A 19,756-nucleotide genomic window follows, 5' to 3' on the forward strand; every position below is an offset into this window, starting at 1 on the left:
GGAATAATAAAAATACACCAAACATCCAAATGGGCCCAGAAATGCAAGGTGCATCGCCAATAGCTGTTTTTGAAGTGCTGAAGTGTTTTATGGTGGATTTTCCAAGCCACACCAGTCACCATCGTCATTGATCTTAGTTTGCTGTTCTCTCTTTGTCGCTTTGTCTCTCTTCATCTCAGTAAACCATGGAGGTTGTGATATGTCAGGGATGGCTGTCCTCTTCATTGTGACCGATGAATGTAGTTCGTCTCTGACTCTCTCCTTCTTTTTCTCTTACTCTGTCCTTCCCTCTCTCGTTTCCTTTGTTAACCCTCCTTTGCCCAAGCAAAGGATATGAATGAGAATTTCTTGTTCAAATGGAGAGCATTCTCTGTCTTGGTAATGTCAACAACAACAACGACGCTGAGCCGCTTCCCATTAATGTTCCCCCTGGACGCCCCTCTCTCTGTCCCGTAGAAAGGAATTCCTGACCTTTTATACTGTTGTCTCTGTTGTCATGGTCGGGTCACTCTGGAACAGGGGATGACGCTGACGCCCCCACCCCCTCTCTGCTCTTCTTCCTCCGCTTAACAAAACCTCAGACGACACATAGGTATTCCCAGTCACCCAGCTGACCTTTTAATAATGATGTAGCCTACATCATCTGTTCATTAACTTATACCTGTACCTTGTTCTTTGCACTCTCTCTCTCTGTCTTATCTTGCTTTTTCTCTCTCTTTGTCTTTCTTCCAGTCTTGAATCTTCCTCCCTTAGTAATTAAAGTGCTTTTTTTCCCCCAGCATCCCTACCTTGAATGAAATGGTGGGCATCTGGTGGAGCTGATTTCAGTGGTAGCAGGCCAACGCTTGGCTCAAAGGCCCGCTTTGTGTGCCGCAACCTGGCCTCTGAATGAGGCAACGTGGATAGATGCCAGAAGATTTGATTAGATCCAACAAGCGTCTAATAGCACCGGAATAAGTCTGAGAAGCTGCAGCCCCACTCCTCACCAAGGCTAATATATTTATAACCCTCATTTAACCAGGCGGGTGGACTAAGAGCACATTATTACTTACAGTGAAGGTCTGGAGGAGACGTTTCAGATGGAAGGAGGTTGCAAGCTGCCCAGTGCAACTACACTCATACAGTAAAGGCTTACCTACCTTGCTCAGTGGCACGGATGTTGTAGAGGGAGATTTTCCCAGCCAGTCTGAGGATTGGAAACGGCAATATTCTGGACACAAGCCTGATTCACTGACCTTCAGGCCGCCGCTGCCACCCAGTCATGCTTTTTATAAAGAGATAAGCAATATCAGGCAGATATCATCCATAACACCCAGTCGTAATAGATGGCTTTTTTTTTTGTATGACATTTTGATGAGGCGAGCTGAAGTCTGGTAGTCGTAAGGGACGGTTTTTAGGGCGTATGACTTGGAATGGTATCTCCATTGCCAGGACACAGTATGAATGCATTTAGTCTACAAAATATTAGGACCCACTTACTAATATACCATATGGAGGTGCACCTGACAGCTTTAACAGGTCTCCTCCCCTTCATCTTCCTCTCCTCTTCATAACTGAACTAGGATCTAAAAGGTGAAATCAATAAGGGATCCTAGCGTTAATGGAAAGAGGAGGTAGTCCTGATTTACCACAGGCTTTAGGGAACATGACACTCTCCCTTCCCACCCCTTGCCCACCCTTCCCCAGTTTGAAGAAAGCTCCCACTTCGTAGCACCATTCATCACCATTGAAGCGTTTTTCTCTCGGTAAATATCAGCAGTGCGCCATAAAGACACACTCTTCATTTCACTGCTGCTGACTAAGCAGCTGTGGGCACAGAATCTGAATAATAAGCCAAGAAACCAGCCGCCCCGACCCGCACAATTACTCAGCAGCACTACAGAGTACATCCAGTGTACATTTCATCAGCGAGGAAGACACACACACACACACACACACACACACACACACACAGTGCATGTACACACAAAGGCTCTGTCTCCGTCTGAAAGAATGTTCCTGCTGTCGTTGTCATGGCATCGGTGCTGCACATCGTTACAGTCACATCTTCGTCATAAATCCCATGCGTCACGGTCAAGGTTACGGTGTGACAGATATGCCCTGTGATGTGTGTGTGTGTCTTGTCTGTCTGTGTGTGTGTGTGTGTGTGTGTGTGTGTTTTGTCTGTGTGTGTGTTTTGTCTGTGTGTGTGTGTGTGTGACCTTCATTGAAACATGACCCAGGCCGTGATAATCCGACTAAGGCCAATACAATCAAGCCTTAATCATGGTTTTGGTCAGACAGGCACAACAGTATCTGTGTGTGTGTGTGTGTGTGTGTGTGTGTGTGTGTGTGTGTGTGTGTGTGTGTGTGTGTGTGTGTGTGTGTGTATGATTGTCTGCATCTATGCACAAATGTGAGTGACTGTGACTATGGATGCCGCTGCAATCAGTATACTGATATCACGTGTATGCGTTTGTCGTCACACATCACGACTGGGACACACACTCACAAACACACACACACACACACACACACACACACACTGAGATGGCCGCGGGCGGACAAGCAAACGGACGCTGGTTGTCAGACCGGCACTTTCAGGTACTCGACTTAATCATCCAGCCAATCCATTGGCCCACATGTGTTTTCTCTGTTTTCTCTGTCAGACTAGAGTTGTGTAACAAACCGAAGAAACGCTCACAAACCTCTCAGCTCTCGCTATAACACAGCCAGAAGAGTTCAGCAGCGGTCTCATGCCCGCCCCCACCTTTGTGCCAGGGAGTGTTTTTAACATTTATTTTGGGCAGAGTGCATTAAGGCTGTTGTGAAGTGGTTCCACACATTTAGTCGGTCTAGAAATGCTGCCATGAAGCCAGAGTGGCATACAGCGCTTTTGGGGCTTTAGTTAAAAATGTAGTGACACTTACGTAAAGAAATACATAAATACAAACGGTAAACCAGTTTAGAAAGGCTGCGTTCTTGGACATTGTTTGATTTTACCAATTTTTTAAGGGATTTACAAATTGAATCACATTCTGGGCTCTGCTGGGACCAATCGAAGGTATGAAGGTTATACAAGGGTCATACGATCTCTTCCAGAGATCAGTACCAGCAGAGATTGTATTCGAGTTGCATAAATTTAGAATTTGTCATGCTCATATTGCACCGTTGATTTCAATAAATCTATTTGTTGAATAAATTAATTGAATTTCTAATGCACATTTTGAAATTGAATGCAACGCTTGGAACTCAATATGATTTATAATTGAATTTAACTTTTACCTATAATTTCAAAATCACTTTCTCAATTCAGACGTCATTCTCTGAGATGCACACCCAGGACTCTCATGCTTGCAAACAAGCATGAGATTGAATCTAACAATCCAATTTTGACTTCAAATTGCACCTTAAAAATTCAAATTTTGGATACATGTATTCAACAAATTCATTTTTTTTAATTCAGCAGTGCAATATGAGCATGACATATTCAAATTGCTACGAATCTCTTTCCATATGAAACCACTAGGAACTAACTTTTCCAAAATGTCCTTGCCACAAATGGACGGTAAAAACGTTCTTGAACCACCGTGGGGTTGGACTCTCTTCTTCCTCTATTAGTCTTCATCTTTCTCGTTTCCAGCAGAGGCACGGCATGTTTTCAATACAGTATGTTTTTCATAAAACGGATGGTCACCAAGAAACCACTTTGCCCAAATGCATCTGTGGCTCCTGCAGATATTTGCAGGTCGCTGTCTCATTATTTTGAAGATGAGGTATCTTCTCCGCAAATTTCCTCTTAATGATGCGCTCGCCCCAAGTTCTCTCTGTGTATCCCCAAGTGTCCACTCCCTCTACCCACACACACACACACACACCTGAAGAAACCCCCGGGGGGTCCTTGTTTTCCAAAGTCGTATTCCTCCGCTTAGAAGTGATCTCATCCCCTCATCTCCTCATCCTCTCGGTTCTCTCTCTCCGCACACCTTCCTGGGCGTTCGGGGTTGCTATGGCGGTGGAGTCTTCCCCAGGCGCCTGGTACTCGGACTATAATTAGGCCGCTATGCGATATTCCTGTCCTCCTCCTCCCATTCTCCTCCCTTTCTCCCTCCTTGTCTTTCAGTTTTTTGTTCCAAGATAATTTCTCTCCCTTGGTTTTTTTGTAAACGCTTTGTCATCCATATGTTACTGATGTGTTAGAGGCCTGGAGTCGGGATTCACAGATCAGATGGTTTGTGTTTTATGAAATCCGTTACTTCTACGAGTCGGCCAACACACCATCAATTGTAGACGACGGGATTTCTTGGAATCAAAGTGTGAAATTGAAACACTTGTTTGAAATGCCAAGCTGTCTGTGTATGTGTGTGTGTGTGTGTGTGTGTATGTGAGAGAGAGAGAGAGAGACGAGTGAAATCAGAGATTGGTTCAGAAAGAGGAGGGGTATTCTTGACTGTGGCCAGCTATTTCTGGATCTATTTCCTGTTTGGTCTCCTCCGTGATGGAGGCGGACTTCCTGTGTTTGTACAGCACCAGCAGGAGTGATGAAGAACCAGACAAGTGTCTGTGTGTGCAAGAGAGCCATTGGATGAAGAGAGAAAATACCCCATGTTTGAAGTGACAGTATGCTGCAGATTTAGAAAACTCCACGAGGAAAACTGATACTTTCACACACATAATTACATGTATGACACACAACTAGGGAGGGTCCAGTTGTAAGGAACATGAACAACGGCTTCATTGGCAGAAAGCCTGTAAAAACATTTTAGGACTGCTACTCTGTGTTTTCCTAACCCTTGTTGAGTGACGTTTTGCACAAATATTACATGAAATGTTTCCACTATTTAGGGAATCAAGCCTAAAATGGACAAGATCCCTGATGTTTTTGATTTATGTTGATTTTGTTCAGACTTCTTTTTTTTTTTCTTTAAAAAAAGATTAGGCTTGACCAGTATTCAAGCCTAAACAGAGATGTAGTGTGGGGCAAACCCACCCCAACTGAATTTACCCGCTATTTTATTTGTGAAATAGAATTTACTCATTTTAAGCTCGTAATTATATACATTTTAGAGTTTTCATTATAGTAGCTTAATCAGACTGTGCTTAAAATAAAAACATTTTCAAAATAATAAAACACAAATTGGTAATACTCTTGTGTTAGTGATTGTTTGCCTAATGGCAATCACCCACAGACGTTCCCTGTTTGCCTACCAGCCATCTGCGGAGGCGGTGCTCTTAACCTCTGCTGTTGATTCCTGGTATCCACTCCCATCAGCAAGCCAGGGCCCTGATTGATAATGCCTCTTAACAATAAGATTACTGATCTAGGATTACCTTCTCAGGTTACAGCAGCACAGCTTATGGCCTCTAGTTTTGAAATGTGACGCTAGTGAGCACATCAGAAGAAAACTGGCCCTCAAGCCAGAGAATTTGATAAATCAGGGAGTATCAGGAATGTACCAGAATGTTCCAACATTCTCCACATTCATTGCATTAGATGGTTTTCAGCTGTTTTCTCCACAGCAGGCTCAAGCGTAGCAGAGACCAGACTGTTTACCTCTTTAGAAAAACAACATTAACAAACCAGAAAGGAATAAAATGTTTAGTTACAGCTTATTTATGGGAAGTCATTGAAAAGTCATAGAATTTTACATCAGAGCCACAGTGGTAACCAAACTTTACTTTTCAAGTTTTTTATAACATAAGACTTTGTATGCCCCTTGTAGTTTAGGCAGCAACAACCCACACTAACATCTTTTTTGGGTGAGAATATGAACAAATTTATGTGATTTCTTGGGGAAACGCCATTGCATGGCTTAAAAACTAGCAATCTGATGTGAGCAGCCCCAGTTTATGGTGTGACCATTAAGTATCCAGCAGTGCAGCAGGTCCCAGATGTCTGGTCGTGTGTGTGTGTGTAGGCCACCAGAGCACCATCTGTATATGGCGGCGGTCCATAGCAGAGTAGCACCCAGCTGGATACCAGTGAGGTCACAGCTAGTTTAGCGGGCCAGTAGTGGTGGTACAGGCAGATATTACAACTGATATCAGTCCTAATGACACACCCTCCTCTTTCCCTGGCTTCATTTGAACATGCACACACAGAAACACCAACATGCAGACCCAGGTACATGCAAATTACACATCCACATGCACACACACACACACACACACACACACACACTTCTGCTTCCTTATCAAAGCAAACTAACCTGATGATGAAATTCCCGCTCCCAGGTGGCTTGGATAGTGGCGTTGCCTAAGGTTGCCACAGCGATGACAGAGAGAGGTTATAACGGGCCGGTCCCCAGGGCTGAGAGCAGGCTCTGTCACCATGGCGATTATAACCAAGGAGACCAAAAATCCCTCCATCACGTCGAGACAAATTAAGTGGGCTGAAGTCAGAACTATTTTTCTAACACACTTCTAATCAGATTTTAAACAGATTTGTCTGAGATGCTAATTCCCGAGAAAACCCCCCGAGACAAAGCTTAATCGCATTGAATATGAATGAAGATAACTCTTCAAACAAACTTTAATTCTACTCACAGACTCGTTGAAAACTTCTGATGATGAAGACTGTGCAAGGGAGAGCTCTGAGGAGAAACCCAAAACAACAAACACAAAGTAGGGAGAGTATGTGTCTGATATGTTTCAACCTGTTTGCAATACCAGATGGGTGTGGCTGGGGACGTTTCACATGTTTGGGAAATTATTAATCACAGGAAAGACTACTAGATTAACTTTCTGGCACTGATGGCAAACCCCACCCATTTGCACCTAAATAGGCTAAACAAAACCATTTTAACGCTACATGACCCAGGTCTGATTGGGGAAAGCATCTCATCATTGTTTGACCTTTTAGGCCATAATAAATCAGGGGATCAATAAAATTGCAGCCAGGACTGACCTAGATCTATTGATCTGAGGTATGCTTGAATGAACTTGCAATGATTTTAATCCGCTTTACTCGAAGGTATTCTTGTTTCTCCGTAACCGGTTTCACCTTGCCTTACCTCAGCCTAAACAGTCGCAGGACTGCTCAGAAGATAAGCTAGGGAATCAACCCCACACCCTTTTTACTTTTTATTTTTTTTCACATATTCAAACCGCAGCCACCGTTTGCCCTGGTTTACTGGATGAAGGCGTTCTTTCCAGTTCTTTCATCAGACTCCGGGTCTGTAATTGGACTTTTGGCAGGCAGGGAGTGTGAGGGGAAGGGAAGAGGGTCTGGCTGCCCTGTAATCAGTGAAACACACTACCCACTGGATCCGCTCCCCAAACATCAGAGGCAGATAGCATTACACACACACACACACACACACACACACACACACACACACAGACACACAGACAGACCGGGATAACATTACACACACATGCACACGTCGACACACCCACGCGCACTCTCACACACACACACACACACACACACACACAAACACACGTTAAGTCCAGTCAAAAGATGATCTAAGGGTTTTAAGTAACAGCAGGTCCCGCTTGCCAAGTGATTAGAGTGTGTGTGTGTGTGTGTGTGTGTGCGTGGGCGTGAGCGCACGCGCCGACGTGCACAGGCATAGCCGCCGTGTGCGAGGAGGGTTGAGCTTTCTGTCGCCGTGCCAGCCTTATCTAATTCAGCCGTCACATATCCCTCCCAGCTCAGCGAACAACTTCCCACGGTGATGCATCTTGTAAACAACCTACAGACAGCCGGGCTTCTGTTCTGTTTCAACACGATTGATTGATTAATGACTCGGAGGAAAAAGCAATATAACCGTGTGGTATCACATAACGCCGCCATCCCAGTCATTATTGTTTAAAGGCTACCAAGGGTAACACAATGAAGCTGTCTTGGTTCCATTGTGGTTGGGGGGAAAAGGTGCGTTTTGTGTCACCAGTGGTTGCTATCTTTCATGCTCAACCAGTTGACGTTATCTTGTATGTAGTCTTAGTCTGTAGTGTGTTAATGGGAGGAATGGGCAACAAATCACTGTGTCTGCACCAGTTTCTATGTACATATGTGTTTGTATGCCTGTGTGTGTGTGTGTGTGTGTGTGTGTTTGGATCTCAAGCGACACGTCTTGCTCTCCAGGGAGTCTCCCCCAGGGATGAAAGCTGATCTAAGACCCCCCCCCACCCTCCCACCCCCCTCCCTCAAACTCCCTATGGCAGGCCTGGGCCACTCAGATAAGACCGTACAATTAATAGCACCGCAGGAACAGCCCCCACGGGGACACTTCAAAGATTGCCTGTGTGTGTGTGTGTGTGTGTGTATTTATGCGCGTGAATACATTAAAATGTATCTCAGCCTTTGTGTGAGCAAGTATAGTGTGTGTGTATACATGTATGAATTCATTTGCGGTTTGTGTATGCGACAGATGCGATATTTCTTTTTCACGAGACAGCCATTCACTTCTAATGGGAGATAAGCATTTTTTCTGCTTTTTTTAGTGCAGCCAGAAGTGGGTTTGTTCACACGTATCGGCGCATTGAACGTGCGTCCCTTTACACACCGACATGATGAAGGGAGTGGTACAAATGCGCAGAGACGAAGGGAAAGACCAGTTATCATATCTCACCAAAACACACGCAGCATACCCGAGGGACGGGGAGTGTGTTCCTTTGAGAGGCGAGGGCCAGCAGAAGTCAAACGTCGACCAATCAAAAGGCTTTTCGGGCTGAATATCCCAGTTTGCAGCCAATAGTTGCGTCTTCTCCCCAAAGTCAAATGAGCCAGTGACACAGAGTCTCGGCAGCAGATGTGATGAAGACGCATGACGAAGCAAAGATCACGTTGTCTGTGTGTGTGTGCGTGTGTGTGTGTGTGTGTAAGGTTTTCCTAAATGTGATTTGAGTCATGGGTTTCCAGCTGTGGAAATGGGTCACCTGTACGAGATGGAAACTGTGATTTGGATTACAGTATAACAAAATCACAGTGAACACACACAAAGAGACACACACACACACTAACACACACACACACACACATGCGTGAATGCGTGTGGACAGTCCACGTGAATGTGCAACTGCTGCACTGAGCTTGTGATCCTCCTCATAAACCTCCTTGGGCTAGCAAACCACTTTATCAAATTGCAGTAGCAAATAATCTTGCTTTAATCGCTTTACTACTACAAACTTCTATGTTATTGCATTATGTTATTAGATTGTTGTTGGTTTGAATTTTCCTTGTTTTACTTTCCTTCATCTATTTCCCCCATGGGTCCAACGAATCCCATTTCATCCTCAACTTATTACGGATATGTTGAACGCCTTTTATAGTCTAAAAACCAGCATCCCCTGCCCACTTTTACCAACCTGGACATGGGCTATGTGCAACTTAATTTTGCCTTCTGCCTGGGCCCTGTAGGTTAAGCCTTTTGTTTGTTACATGATTGACTTGGTTTTCGGACACAACTTGGCCTATTTTCTACAAACAGTACAAAAACACACAGTCACAAATTCCCCCTTGTTTTATTCAGCTTATTGTTTTGTAATGTGTTTGCTAGCCTAGTTTTCTCGATCACAGCTTTTTGATCTGTTGTGCTCATTTTGTCACTAGAGACGGCTGGCATCAGCTAGTGTCATTAATAAAAGCAGCGAGAAGCCGGAAAACATTACGATGGATCGCTGCTTTAGTTATATCAAGTTTTGTAATTGCCTTCCGGGGGAAGTTGCATGCCGAGCGATATGTGACTGGTGTGTACTTTTTCATTCAAGACTGTCAACAGCATTTCCACGGCATTTCAGCTCACTTTAATTGAAGTATCTTCATAGCGTCGGCCTCCTTTCCCGTGGCTCCCTCCTCGTCCTTTCGGTGATGGCTATCATGGAGGATTGAGACCAAAGGGGGATATTTCTCCTGACCAGGCTCGCTCCCTAATCCTCAGTGCCCAGATTACTGCTCCCTCCCTCCCTCCCTCCCTCCCTTCCTTCCTGCAGGCTGACAGGCTGGCAGACTGGCAGGATTGTGAAGCAGAACAGAGATGGGATAGAGAGAGGGAGAGAGAGAGAGAAAGAAAGGAGGAAGCCCTGCGTCTCCTTCCATGGTGTCCGTTTGTCTAACACTCTTCTGCTGTCTCTTGTCTTTTGTCCATCTGGCTTTCCTTCACTGCCTCTGTTACTCGCTCAGCGTAGATTCACGCTTCCCAGCAATGTTTTTGGCCACAAGAAAAGTAGCACGCTCCACTCGGCTCAACTGTTTTTACTATTTCTTTGTGGGGAGGATTTGTGCTTATGCAGTCATATCCCTCCAATCATTGCAAGATGAGCGTAGTTCAGGAATAGAACGAGTCTTCCTCCACACAGCTGAATAGGCAGGCCAGCATAGATATGAATAGAAGGTGTGACGTAGTCAGTCTTTGAAAATGGTGGCTTCTCTGTTTGCCAGGAAGAATTTTGGATGCGGCACTCCACGAAAATTGACACTGAACTTTCCTAACAGAAGTAGCAGACATTCTTCTTTTTGACATGAGAGTTTCCCATCTTCTCTCTATTAAGCCGCCGCCACCGTCTCTCACCTTCTCTCAACTTCTCCCCGTCGCTCCCCCCTCCATCCCCGCATCCCTTCTCTTTTACTGAGCACTTGACCTTCTGCTTGAGCCCGAAGGCTTATTGTCCAATTCATCTGTGCTCCAATCTCTCCCCGTCTCTCGCTATTGTGTTTATTGTTCTTTCTCTCGCTCTCTCCTTCCGCTCCTGCCTTCCCCCGTCATCCCGAGACTGATTTATAAGCTTGCAGCGAAGGTTTGGCTGCTCCCTCGTCTTCCTTTCCCCCCAATCCTTCAGCGGAAAGACAGAGCGGCGGAGAGATAGCGGCGGAGAGACTGAGAGGCAGGGATAGAAAGGGAGACAGATTGGCAAGGACTTGATTTACCATCCAAAAGAGGATGATACAAAGAATTTGAATGTCGGCGAGCAGTTGGCACAGATTTGCCTACCTAGGCCTCAAGCAGAGAGGAAGTTGATTTATCTCTCTCGTTAAGGGACAGGGAAAGGCCAGAGGGTGCGTAGATAAGGTCAAAATGGAACTGGGCATTCAGAAGGCTAGTTAATTAAAAGATAGGACACATGCCGACGACTTTTTAAAGATTATGTTAAAACTTTCCTTGCTCAGTATGCCTTGGGTTTTACCATTAGTGAGCAGGATGGGATTTGATCTATGTCCCTAAGTGTTGTTCACTCACAGATGGCAGTGTGGGAATCGAGCGTCAACCCCTAAATAACTCTGTGTTGTGCAGATGGCCCGGTGTCAGGACTAATGGCCACCAGTGCTAAGATGCCATGTGTTTGTGCTGAGGAGGGATGGGGGCAAGAGGGGATTTTACACCCCCCTGTGTGTGTGTGTGTGTGTGTGTGTGTGTGTGTGTGTGTGTGTGTGTGTGTGTGAGGGATTTACAGATTTCCGTGCCACTAGGGCTTGTGGCTCAGCATGTTGGCCTGTGAAGGACGTGAACTTCTGTAGGTGCCATATCCGACCCGTGGAACAGTAACCTGATCTGTGTGTGTGTGTGTAGTGTGCCATTTTTACCAGCATTTGACTGCAGTAAATGGTTGAACCTCAAAGAGCATGATTACTACACTTTTCTGACAGTTGTCCTCCTTTTATTTATTGAAAACAAAACTGCAACTGGTAAAATAATTTCATGGGTCAAATGTTTTGGTGGTGTGTGATGTTCCTTTACTGAAAATCATGTCACAGTTAAAGGAATACATGAGCTTTATCCCAGCTTTGAAACTAAAATGTTAAATGATATATGCCTAACTGTGGCTATCATATTTTGCGCAAAATATGATATAAAAATAACATACTTTTTTAAACTCGCAGGGACTACTTAACCTATCTCCATAAGAAGTGAATGTGGTGGGTGATGGGAGACTGTGTACAGCTAAAAATCACTGCACAGTGGATGAATATGTGGCTGTTCACCTGAAATAGTTCCAGAAATAAACCTGGCTATATCAGCTATACTGAGTTAATGAGATTGCATTTTTAAAATTTTGGAATCTTAAGGCTATGTGATTAAAAAAAACCAACAACTTTTTATTACTCAAAGGTGAGTCTCCTTACTTTGAATAAAGCTAGTTGCCTGCTATCATTCAACATAATGTATGCTAAAATGTTAGCATGGAGCATGATTTTGGTGTCTATGTTGTCATCACTTAGCACAGGCAAGTTGACCAATCTCCCAAAAACATGGTGTGTTTCCTTAAGGGGTGTCAGAAGGCTAAAGGGTGTGAATCCAGCTCCTGACCTTTATCACCATGTCTTCCTGTCTTTCTCATCTTTAATGTTACACTCCGCTGTATTACATAACTGTCTCACAAATTATCTTTAAATATTAATTATCACGGTTGGAATTATTTTGCGGTGATATTCTTAAAGGTCATGGTGAGCAGAGAAACACACACTGTCATAAATACACATGAGCAATCTGCATACTTGCAAAGTCTGTCTTTATAACAGTTTTACATTTGCTTACTCATTTACAATGCCATTACTAATTACCAAATATGCCAAAGTCGACATGGCTAACATCATAACAGGCTAACAAAAATACAAAATAAAGTATATTTGGTTGAAAGACTTATTAAAAAGGCATGGCTTGGGTGGGACTGTATGAGTTGCGGAGGTGTGTGTACCTTGCTAGCAGTCTTTTTCCTTTTCAAAAACAGACAAAAACAGGTGAAACTAGACTAGGCAGAGTCACTTTTCAGCAGCTCCACTCACTGCTGTCTTCATCCGCCGAGTGCGTAGTTTCAATCAATACGTGTAAATGGAATTTAATGAAAGCTGAGAAAGTTCATCTTTCCAACGACACCAAATACATGAATCAATGTGAAGATTTCACATTTCAACTTTTAAATTTCATTCAAATCGATTTCCCTCCCACGGCTGTCCACATATTGGAAGAGGGCGTTTTGCCCTGACAGCTTAGAGAGAATCAAGTCTGGAGGAAAAAGTATGCTATCCACCTCACAAAACAACATTTGTTTGCCTGCCAGGGCCTTCAAAACCATTAACAAGATTAGGGAGCACACAATGGCAACAGTCTCTCCCTCCCTCCCTTGCTCTCCTTCTCTTTTTTCCCCTATTCCCTCCCATTTTGTTCTAGCTCATTTACCAGTACAATGCAGACATTCAGTGGTTTGTCTGCACCTCCTCTCCTGAGGGAACTTCAACACAAAACCTCCTTATGCAGGCAGACAGCAATGCGCATACACGCACACACTCAGAAACACAAACACACACGCGCACACAGGCACAAATCGACTCACAAAGAGACGCAAATTAACACACAAATATTTATACATTCATGCCGAAGGCTGACACTCTCTCTCTCACACACGCACACACGCACACACACACACACACACAGAGGCACTCCCTGTGTCTCTAACCAACCTGATCTTGTGCTCAGTATATGCCACACCAACAAATAAACACACATCAATAGAGGGTTGTATAAACACCATACTCTCCTGGAAAAACGTGAAAAATGCATGCACAGGCGCATAAAGATACGTGCTCTTTCCATAAATAGTAGCACACAGGAGTGTGTTTGTGTATGTGTGTGTGTGTCATGTTTGTTTGCACTTGTGTATGAACGTCAAATGTAGAGAACACAAGGTCAGTTGTTTTTCTTTAGGGCTGCTGTTTGATGCAGTTTAACCTCCATGGGTATAGATTATTGATGTGCCAGTCTGTCAGTGTTTGTTACGCTTCTTTTGCTCTGTGTTTATACACGCACATAAAAAGCAGATCTCTTGCTCTATTGTTCAATGCACATATAAAAGGTTTGCCAAAAGAAAACAGAACTTAGACTGAAAATATCTTGTAGCTCAGTGAGTCGAGCATGGCAAGGGGTTCGATTCCTACGGGATTACTGCACCTGCTTAAAATAAATGTATACACTCATAGTAACATAAGGCACTTTGGATAAAGGCATCCACCAAAATGGCATCTGTTAAAGGCATATGCAGAAGAAGAAAAGCTGTCCTTCACCCCTCCTTCCCCGCCGTCGCTCATCCCTGGCATTTCTCTCTTCTTCTTTACGGCTTCTCTCCACCTTGTTACAAATCCTTTTCCCCTTCATCTCTCTCTCCCGCTCCTTCTCATCTCAAACCCGCTCACCCCATCTTACTCTCCATCTTACATGCTAATCTCCTCTCCTACTCTCCCCCCCCTTCCTCTAAGTAATAAAATTTAATTGCAGCCATCTTGCATTTTTCAATATGAGTGCTCAAGGAGTTTTTACGTAGTGAGTGGTGCATCTCATTAAATCTCTCTCCCTCTCTCTTCCTCCCCCCCCCCCAGGTGCCCACAGATGTTTCTATGGGTCTGCTGGCGGAGCCCCAGGTGGCCATGTTCTGCGGTAAACTCAACATGCACGTCAATGTTCAGACCAGCAAGTGGGAGTCGGACCCTTCAGGCACCAAGAGCTGCATCGGCACCAAGGAGGGCATCCTGCAGTACTGCCAGGAGGTAAGATGGGGGGTGGAGGAGGGGGGTTAGAAGGAGGGTGGGGGTTGGGGGGGCATTTCAGGACACACAGGGGCAACATGGATATGCTGGAGGGCAAACCCCTTTGACGCCGTTCACCCTGCATTGCAGCTAATTCCCCCGCGGGAATCAATAAAGCCTGACATTACAGAATCATACTAATCCACGCTTTTAAGCCGATATAAATCTTTATGATAGAAATTCATAGTACGTATTATAGTAAATAGTGTCAGCCTAAAGCGGTGTTGAGTGGAGGTGGTACAGCGATGGAGGTCATGTCAGGACAGTGTTGAGGAAAGGATAACAGAGCGAGAAGGTCAAATTTCACGGTGTCTCCTCTTGTATTTTTGGTAGTGGGGGGGAGGGGCTGGGGGGGATAATTTCCCTGCTGGAACCCGCGTTTTGGTCCCAGACCCATTTTCATCATCATTTTCAGCGCCTGTCACCGCTTGAAAATGGCTCTCATTTGCCCGTGTATTCCAGGATATATGGAATACTAAGACTGCAATTACCCTATATTTATTTTGTTTTGAGTGAGCAATAAGCCCGGATGATGAATTTTTATAGTCTTGACATTTTAGTAGAATTTTCTGGGTGGGGTAATTTACATTTTAGGCGTTTAGCTGACATTCTCATCCAGCGCGAATTACAATGAGGGAGCAGGTAGCGGTGCAGTATCTTATTAAAGGACACTTAGGGCGTGATCACACCAAGCGTGTTTGGAGCGCTTTATTCCAACTCTGAGTTTACTCATTACTCATTTAGTTGCTTTGGGCAGATGAGAATAATAGCCATTCGGACTGTGGTAGCTCCAGGTAACCGCACTTGAAAATCCAGGTCTCTGTCCTCTTCCAAGAGAACTGAAATGCGGTTCGTTAGGAGTGAGAACGTAATCCCAACCAACTACAGGAAACGACCCCAAAACACAAGGGTTTATGGGTAGAAGGAGACAGATGTTGATATGTGAAAGCCAGCAGTTAAGCCGTGCACAACAAAATGAACTGATTTCCTCATGTGTTTTTACCTTGTATGAAGATCAGAGCTGGTAAATTACAGCAAAGTGCGCAGACAAGTCCAGCATGCGTAGCTAATATTTATTTCGACTCCCTGCTGACAAAATCTCTAGCCTAGCAGGATGACATGTTACCAAAACTCTGTCCAGTACAGAGTTCATGTGACTTTTGTTTACAAGCCCTTGTTTGTTTGTAATTAGGCCGTGGGAACCACAACAAACCAAATACACACATGCAACGAAGCAAACGTTTCCACTGTTGTACTGGCCAAAGAAAACAAACTGTAGGAGTGGTCGCAACCTTTGACAGGACACATGGCTGTTGATGGACATAAATTTGCTGTTGTGGGAATCCAACCTGTGACTTTTCAGTTACGACACAGTTTCTCTAACCACTAGGCCACCTTTTTCCGCCTAAGGAAAAATGAGAAGGAGGAGTTGTCGGATAAGATGAGGTGATATGTAATGAGATTCCTCTGAAAAGCATGTATAATAGGCTCAGGGGAAGATAAGTTCATCTTCCCATTGTTACCGGCGATAACAAAATCCAGCGATAACAAATAAATGCTTACCGAATCAATTTTAGGTCCTCGGATTTAAACACAGCATTTTGAACTTCAAACGTCAAAAGGGAAGAATGAGATGAGAGACGGAGCGGGGAGAGAGAGAGATGGGGGGGGAAGTGGAGAGATTTCCCACCCACAGCTGAGGGAAGAGCCGGCTTAGCAAAGTAGAACGCGACAAGGAGCCGAGAAGGTGATGAAATGATTTTGATTTCCTCTCTGAGAGGCGCGGGAGGGAGGGGCGGGGGGGGATGGAGTAGGAGGTGTTGCGAAAAAGGATGAGGGGAGAGATATTCAGAGAGGGATGACAGGTTGACAGAGAATATTGCACAGAGGCGGGTGTTGTGCATGGCTGAGAGCAACATAGAGGTAAACACAACAGTGTCTTTGCCTAACAGATAAAGAGCGATATAGAGCGACAAGCATTACAGAAGATCAAAATATCTTAAAATAAAACGGGGGATGCCCAAATGTTTTGCTGTGAGGCCAAAAATCAAAATTTAACATGGGCAGTGGATCAAAAAGACTCCCGATGGACATGAATTATTTAGACAAAAAAAAATCCACTCTTTACAGCACGACTCGGAGCAAGATTTGACCGGTGGGCTACACATTTGGCAGCCAGCCCAGTCGCAGAGGATACAGCGATCAGGATTGTCTCTTCGAACACACGACACCCATTTATTCTCAATCAGTTTAAACTTTTGAGATAAGCGTAGGAATTAGATGATGGATGTAGGCCCAATCCTCAAACCTCCGCTTCTCCAAACTGGCTGGGACCCAGAGTCTGACTCATTTTCACTAAATGAATACAAACCACAGAATTGGATACCCTTGCTGTTGAAGCTCATCAGCAAAAAGATATCGAACCGCCATGTTGAGTGTGCCAGCCAAATGGCCAAGAAAACAATGTTGTGTTGAATGGGAACACCTACTCCACTGAATCTCTTCCAATTCTGTTGTGTTAAGGTACCATTATGATACTAAGTGTGTGTGTGTGTGTGTGTGTGTGTGTTTAGGTGTACCCAGAGCTCCAGATTACCAACGTGGTGGAGGCCAACCAGCCGGTCAGCATCCAGAACTGGTGCAAGAAGGGCCGCAAGCAGTGTCGCAGTCACATGCACATTGTTGTGCCTTACCGCTGCCTGGGTGAGACTAGTGTGTGTGTGTGTGTGTGTGTGTGTGTGTGTGTGTGTATGCTCCAAACAATTCCTCTTGGGACTGGAGCAATAATGGGACAGCATTTTGAGTAAAAAAGGCACATGGATATACACTTGCTACATCTTTGCATATATCTCTATATATCTATGTATCTATTTACTGTGGCATTGTATGCATGTGTTATAGCAACAACAGCTGAGGGGGGGTTCTTTACTGTAATTCTGGGTACCACAGTCATGCAATAGGTAAAATATCATTATTGATATCAGCCCTCAAAACCAATAATGGCCAAAGCGTATTACCGATGCATTTGTACTGTCTGAAAACATTTCTAGAAGGTATTGTACATGCATACGAATCAGAAACAGGAGAAACCAAGAAACGATCACTATCTAGCTCCCCGCCCCGGTTACCACAAGAGTTACCATAGCAACCACCAAAGTACGGTCAACCACGGTTTGTGGGAATTATCCACGTAGGTTGAAGGGCTGTAGCTGAGCATTGTGTAATGTGTATTAATTATACATATGAATATTGTATGTGCTGCAGTGGGGGAGTTTGTGAGTGACGCCCTGCTCGTTCCCGACAAGTGTAAGTTCCTGCACCAGGAGCGCATGGACCAGTGTGAGAGCCACCTGCACTGGCACACCGTGGCCAAGGAGGTGAGCGCACACACACACACACACACACACACATACACACACACACACACACACACACTCACTGCCTTTAATGACTAGTGGGAATAGTTATTGGTCTAATGATTGCTTCCATTTTACGCAGTAAGTGGACACTTTCTCTCTCTCTCTCTCTCTCTGTCTCCCTCTCTCTCTGTAGTCCTGCGGCGACCGCACCATGAATCTCCATGACTACGGGATGCTGTTGCCATGCGGCATCGACCGTTTCCGTGGGGTGGAGTTTGTGTGCTGTCCGTCAGAAGCAGAGCGTGACGCCGACAGCGCCGAGCAGGACGACGACGACTCAGACGTCTGGTGGGGAGGGGCGGAGGCCGACTACTCCGACAACAGGTACACACACACACACACACACACACACACACACACACACACACACACACACACACACACACACGCAAACACACACACACACACTTCCAACATTACCCTGACAATAAAACTGCAGGTTGGTTATAATTTAAAATCTCTCCCCTTCCCTCCCTCTCATACTTTCTCCTTCCCTCTCTCTCGTTTCCTCCATCCACTCCTTCCCCCCTTTCTTCTCTCCTTCCCTCATCCATCCTTCCTTCCCTCATCCCTATCCTTTCCATCCTCATCTCCTTCCCTCCCTCTCCCATTCCTTCAATCCCTCTCTCATCCCTTTGTATCCCTCTGTCATCCCATTTTCTCCCGTCTTTCTCCTTTCCTCATCCATATCTCCCTCTGTCACCTCTGTGTCCCTCTTTCTATACCTCCTCTCCTTTCCTCATCTCTCTTGTTCCCTCCATCCCTCTCTCCCTCACCTTTTCCTTCCCTCATCTCCCTTGTTTCCTCCATTCCTCTCTTTCCTTTCCTATCTTTCCTTCCCTCCCTCACTCCCTCCCTCCCTCTTCTTCCGATACCTCTTTCCTTCCCTCTCCTTCCCTCCACCCCTCTCTCCATCCTTATATCTCTCTCTTCTTACTTCTATCCCTCTCTTCTTCCCTACATTGCTGTCTCCTTCTATGCTTCTCTCCTTCCCTTCCTCCCTCTGTCCTTCCTTCCCTCCATCCCTCTCTTCCCAGTATGGTGCGGGAGCCAGAGCTAGTGGAGCAGCAAGAGGAAACCAGGCCATCTGTGGTAGAGGAAGATGAGGAAGAGGAGGAGGAGGTGGCTGAGGAGGAAGAAGAGGAGGAGGAGGAGGAAGTGCTGGACAATGACCAGGACGGAGACGGAGAGGAGGATGAAGAGGTGGTGGAGGAGGAGGAGGAAGAGGAGGAGGGGGACGAAGACGACGACATCATCGACACGCTTGATGACAACGATGACGGTGACGAGCCCACCACCAACGTTGCCATGACGACCACCACGACAACCACCACCGAGTCCGTGGAGGAGGTTGTCAGGGGTGAGGAGGATTGTCTGTGTGTGTGTGTGTGTGTGTGTTTCTCATCTCGAGATCTCTCAAACATACATTTATTATTTTCCTCAAATGTCTCTTTCTTCATCTTTTTGTTTGTTTATTGAAAACTTGATTTATGCCATTATCAGGGTATCTGTGAGTCTGAAAGAGTCAAAGTAAATTATCTAAATTCAAGGCCTTCAAACGTATTAACGCATCTTAAATACAGTTATTAGATGTCCTTTTTTTTTTCACCATGTAGTGACTCCCTTAAGAATTAATTTCCTGCTGTCCTTTTTCTTATCATGTAAGAACAGTTATTAGCTATGATCAATCAGAAATAGGCTTGTTGGGCCATCTTTGTTTCTTTATTTTGGTTTTACATTGGTCTTTTCCAGGAAGCATTAAAAGAGTCTTAAAAAAGGCTCAAATTTGGCTTTCTGAAACCTCCAGATACCCTGTTATGTCACATCAAATATTTAATTT

At 44.9% G+C, this 19,756-nt stretch overlaps 1 protein-coding gene across 2 annotated transcripts in view; it reads left to right on the plus strand.

Annotated features, from left to right (window-relative positions):
- appa (amyloid beta (A4) precursor protein a) overlaps positions 1–19,756 on the plus strand; it is a 39,922-nt gene that overhangs the window by 3,573 nt on the left and 16,593 nt on the right. For both annotated transcript variants that reach the window (XM_071515883.1, XM_071515885.1), the window contains exons 2-6: positions 14,291–14,458; positions 17,071–17,200; positions 17,762–17,874; positions 18,050–18,240; positions 18,954–19,276. In XM_071515883.1, coding sequence (XP_071371984.1) covers positions 14,291–14,458; positions 17,071–17,200; positions 17,762–17,874; positions 18,050–18,240; positions 18,954–19,276 — 925 coding nt within the window. The remainder of the gene's footprint in view (positions 1–14,290; positions 14,459–17,070; positions 17,201–17,761; positions 17,875–18,049; positions 18,241–18,953; positions 19,277–19,756) is intronic.

This window comes from Centroberyx affinis, unplaced genomic scaffold, assembly GCF_046629955.1.
Source record: "Centroberyx affinis isolate AG114_WGS23_722 - 3 ecotype Tasmania unplaced genomic scaffold, CSIRO-AGI_Caff_v1 ptg000375l_1, whole genome shotgun sequence".
Taxonomy (NCBI): domain Eukaryota; kingdom Metazoa; phylum Chordata; class Actinopteri; order Beryciformes; family Berycidae; genus Centroberyx; species Centroberyx affinis.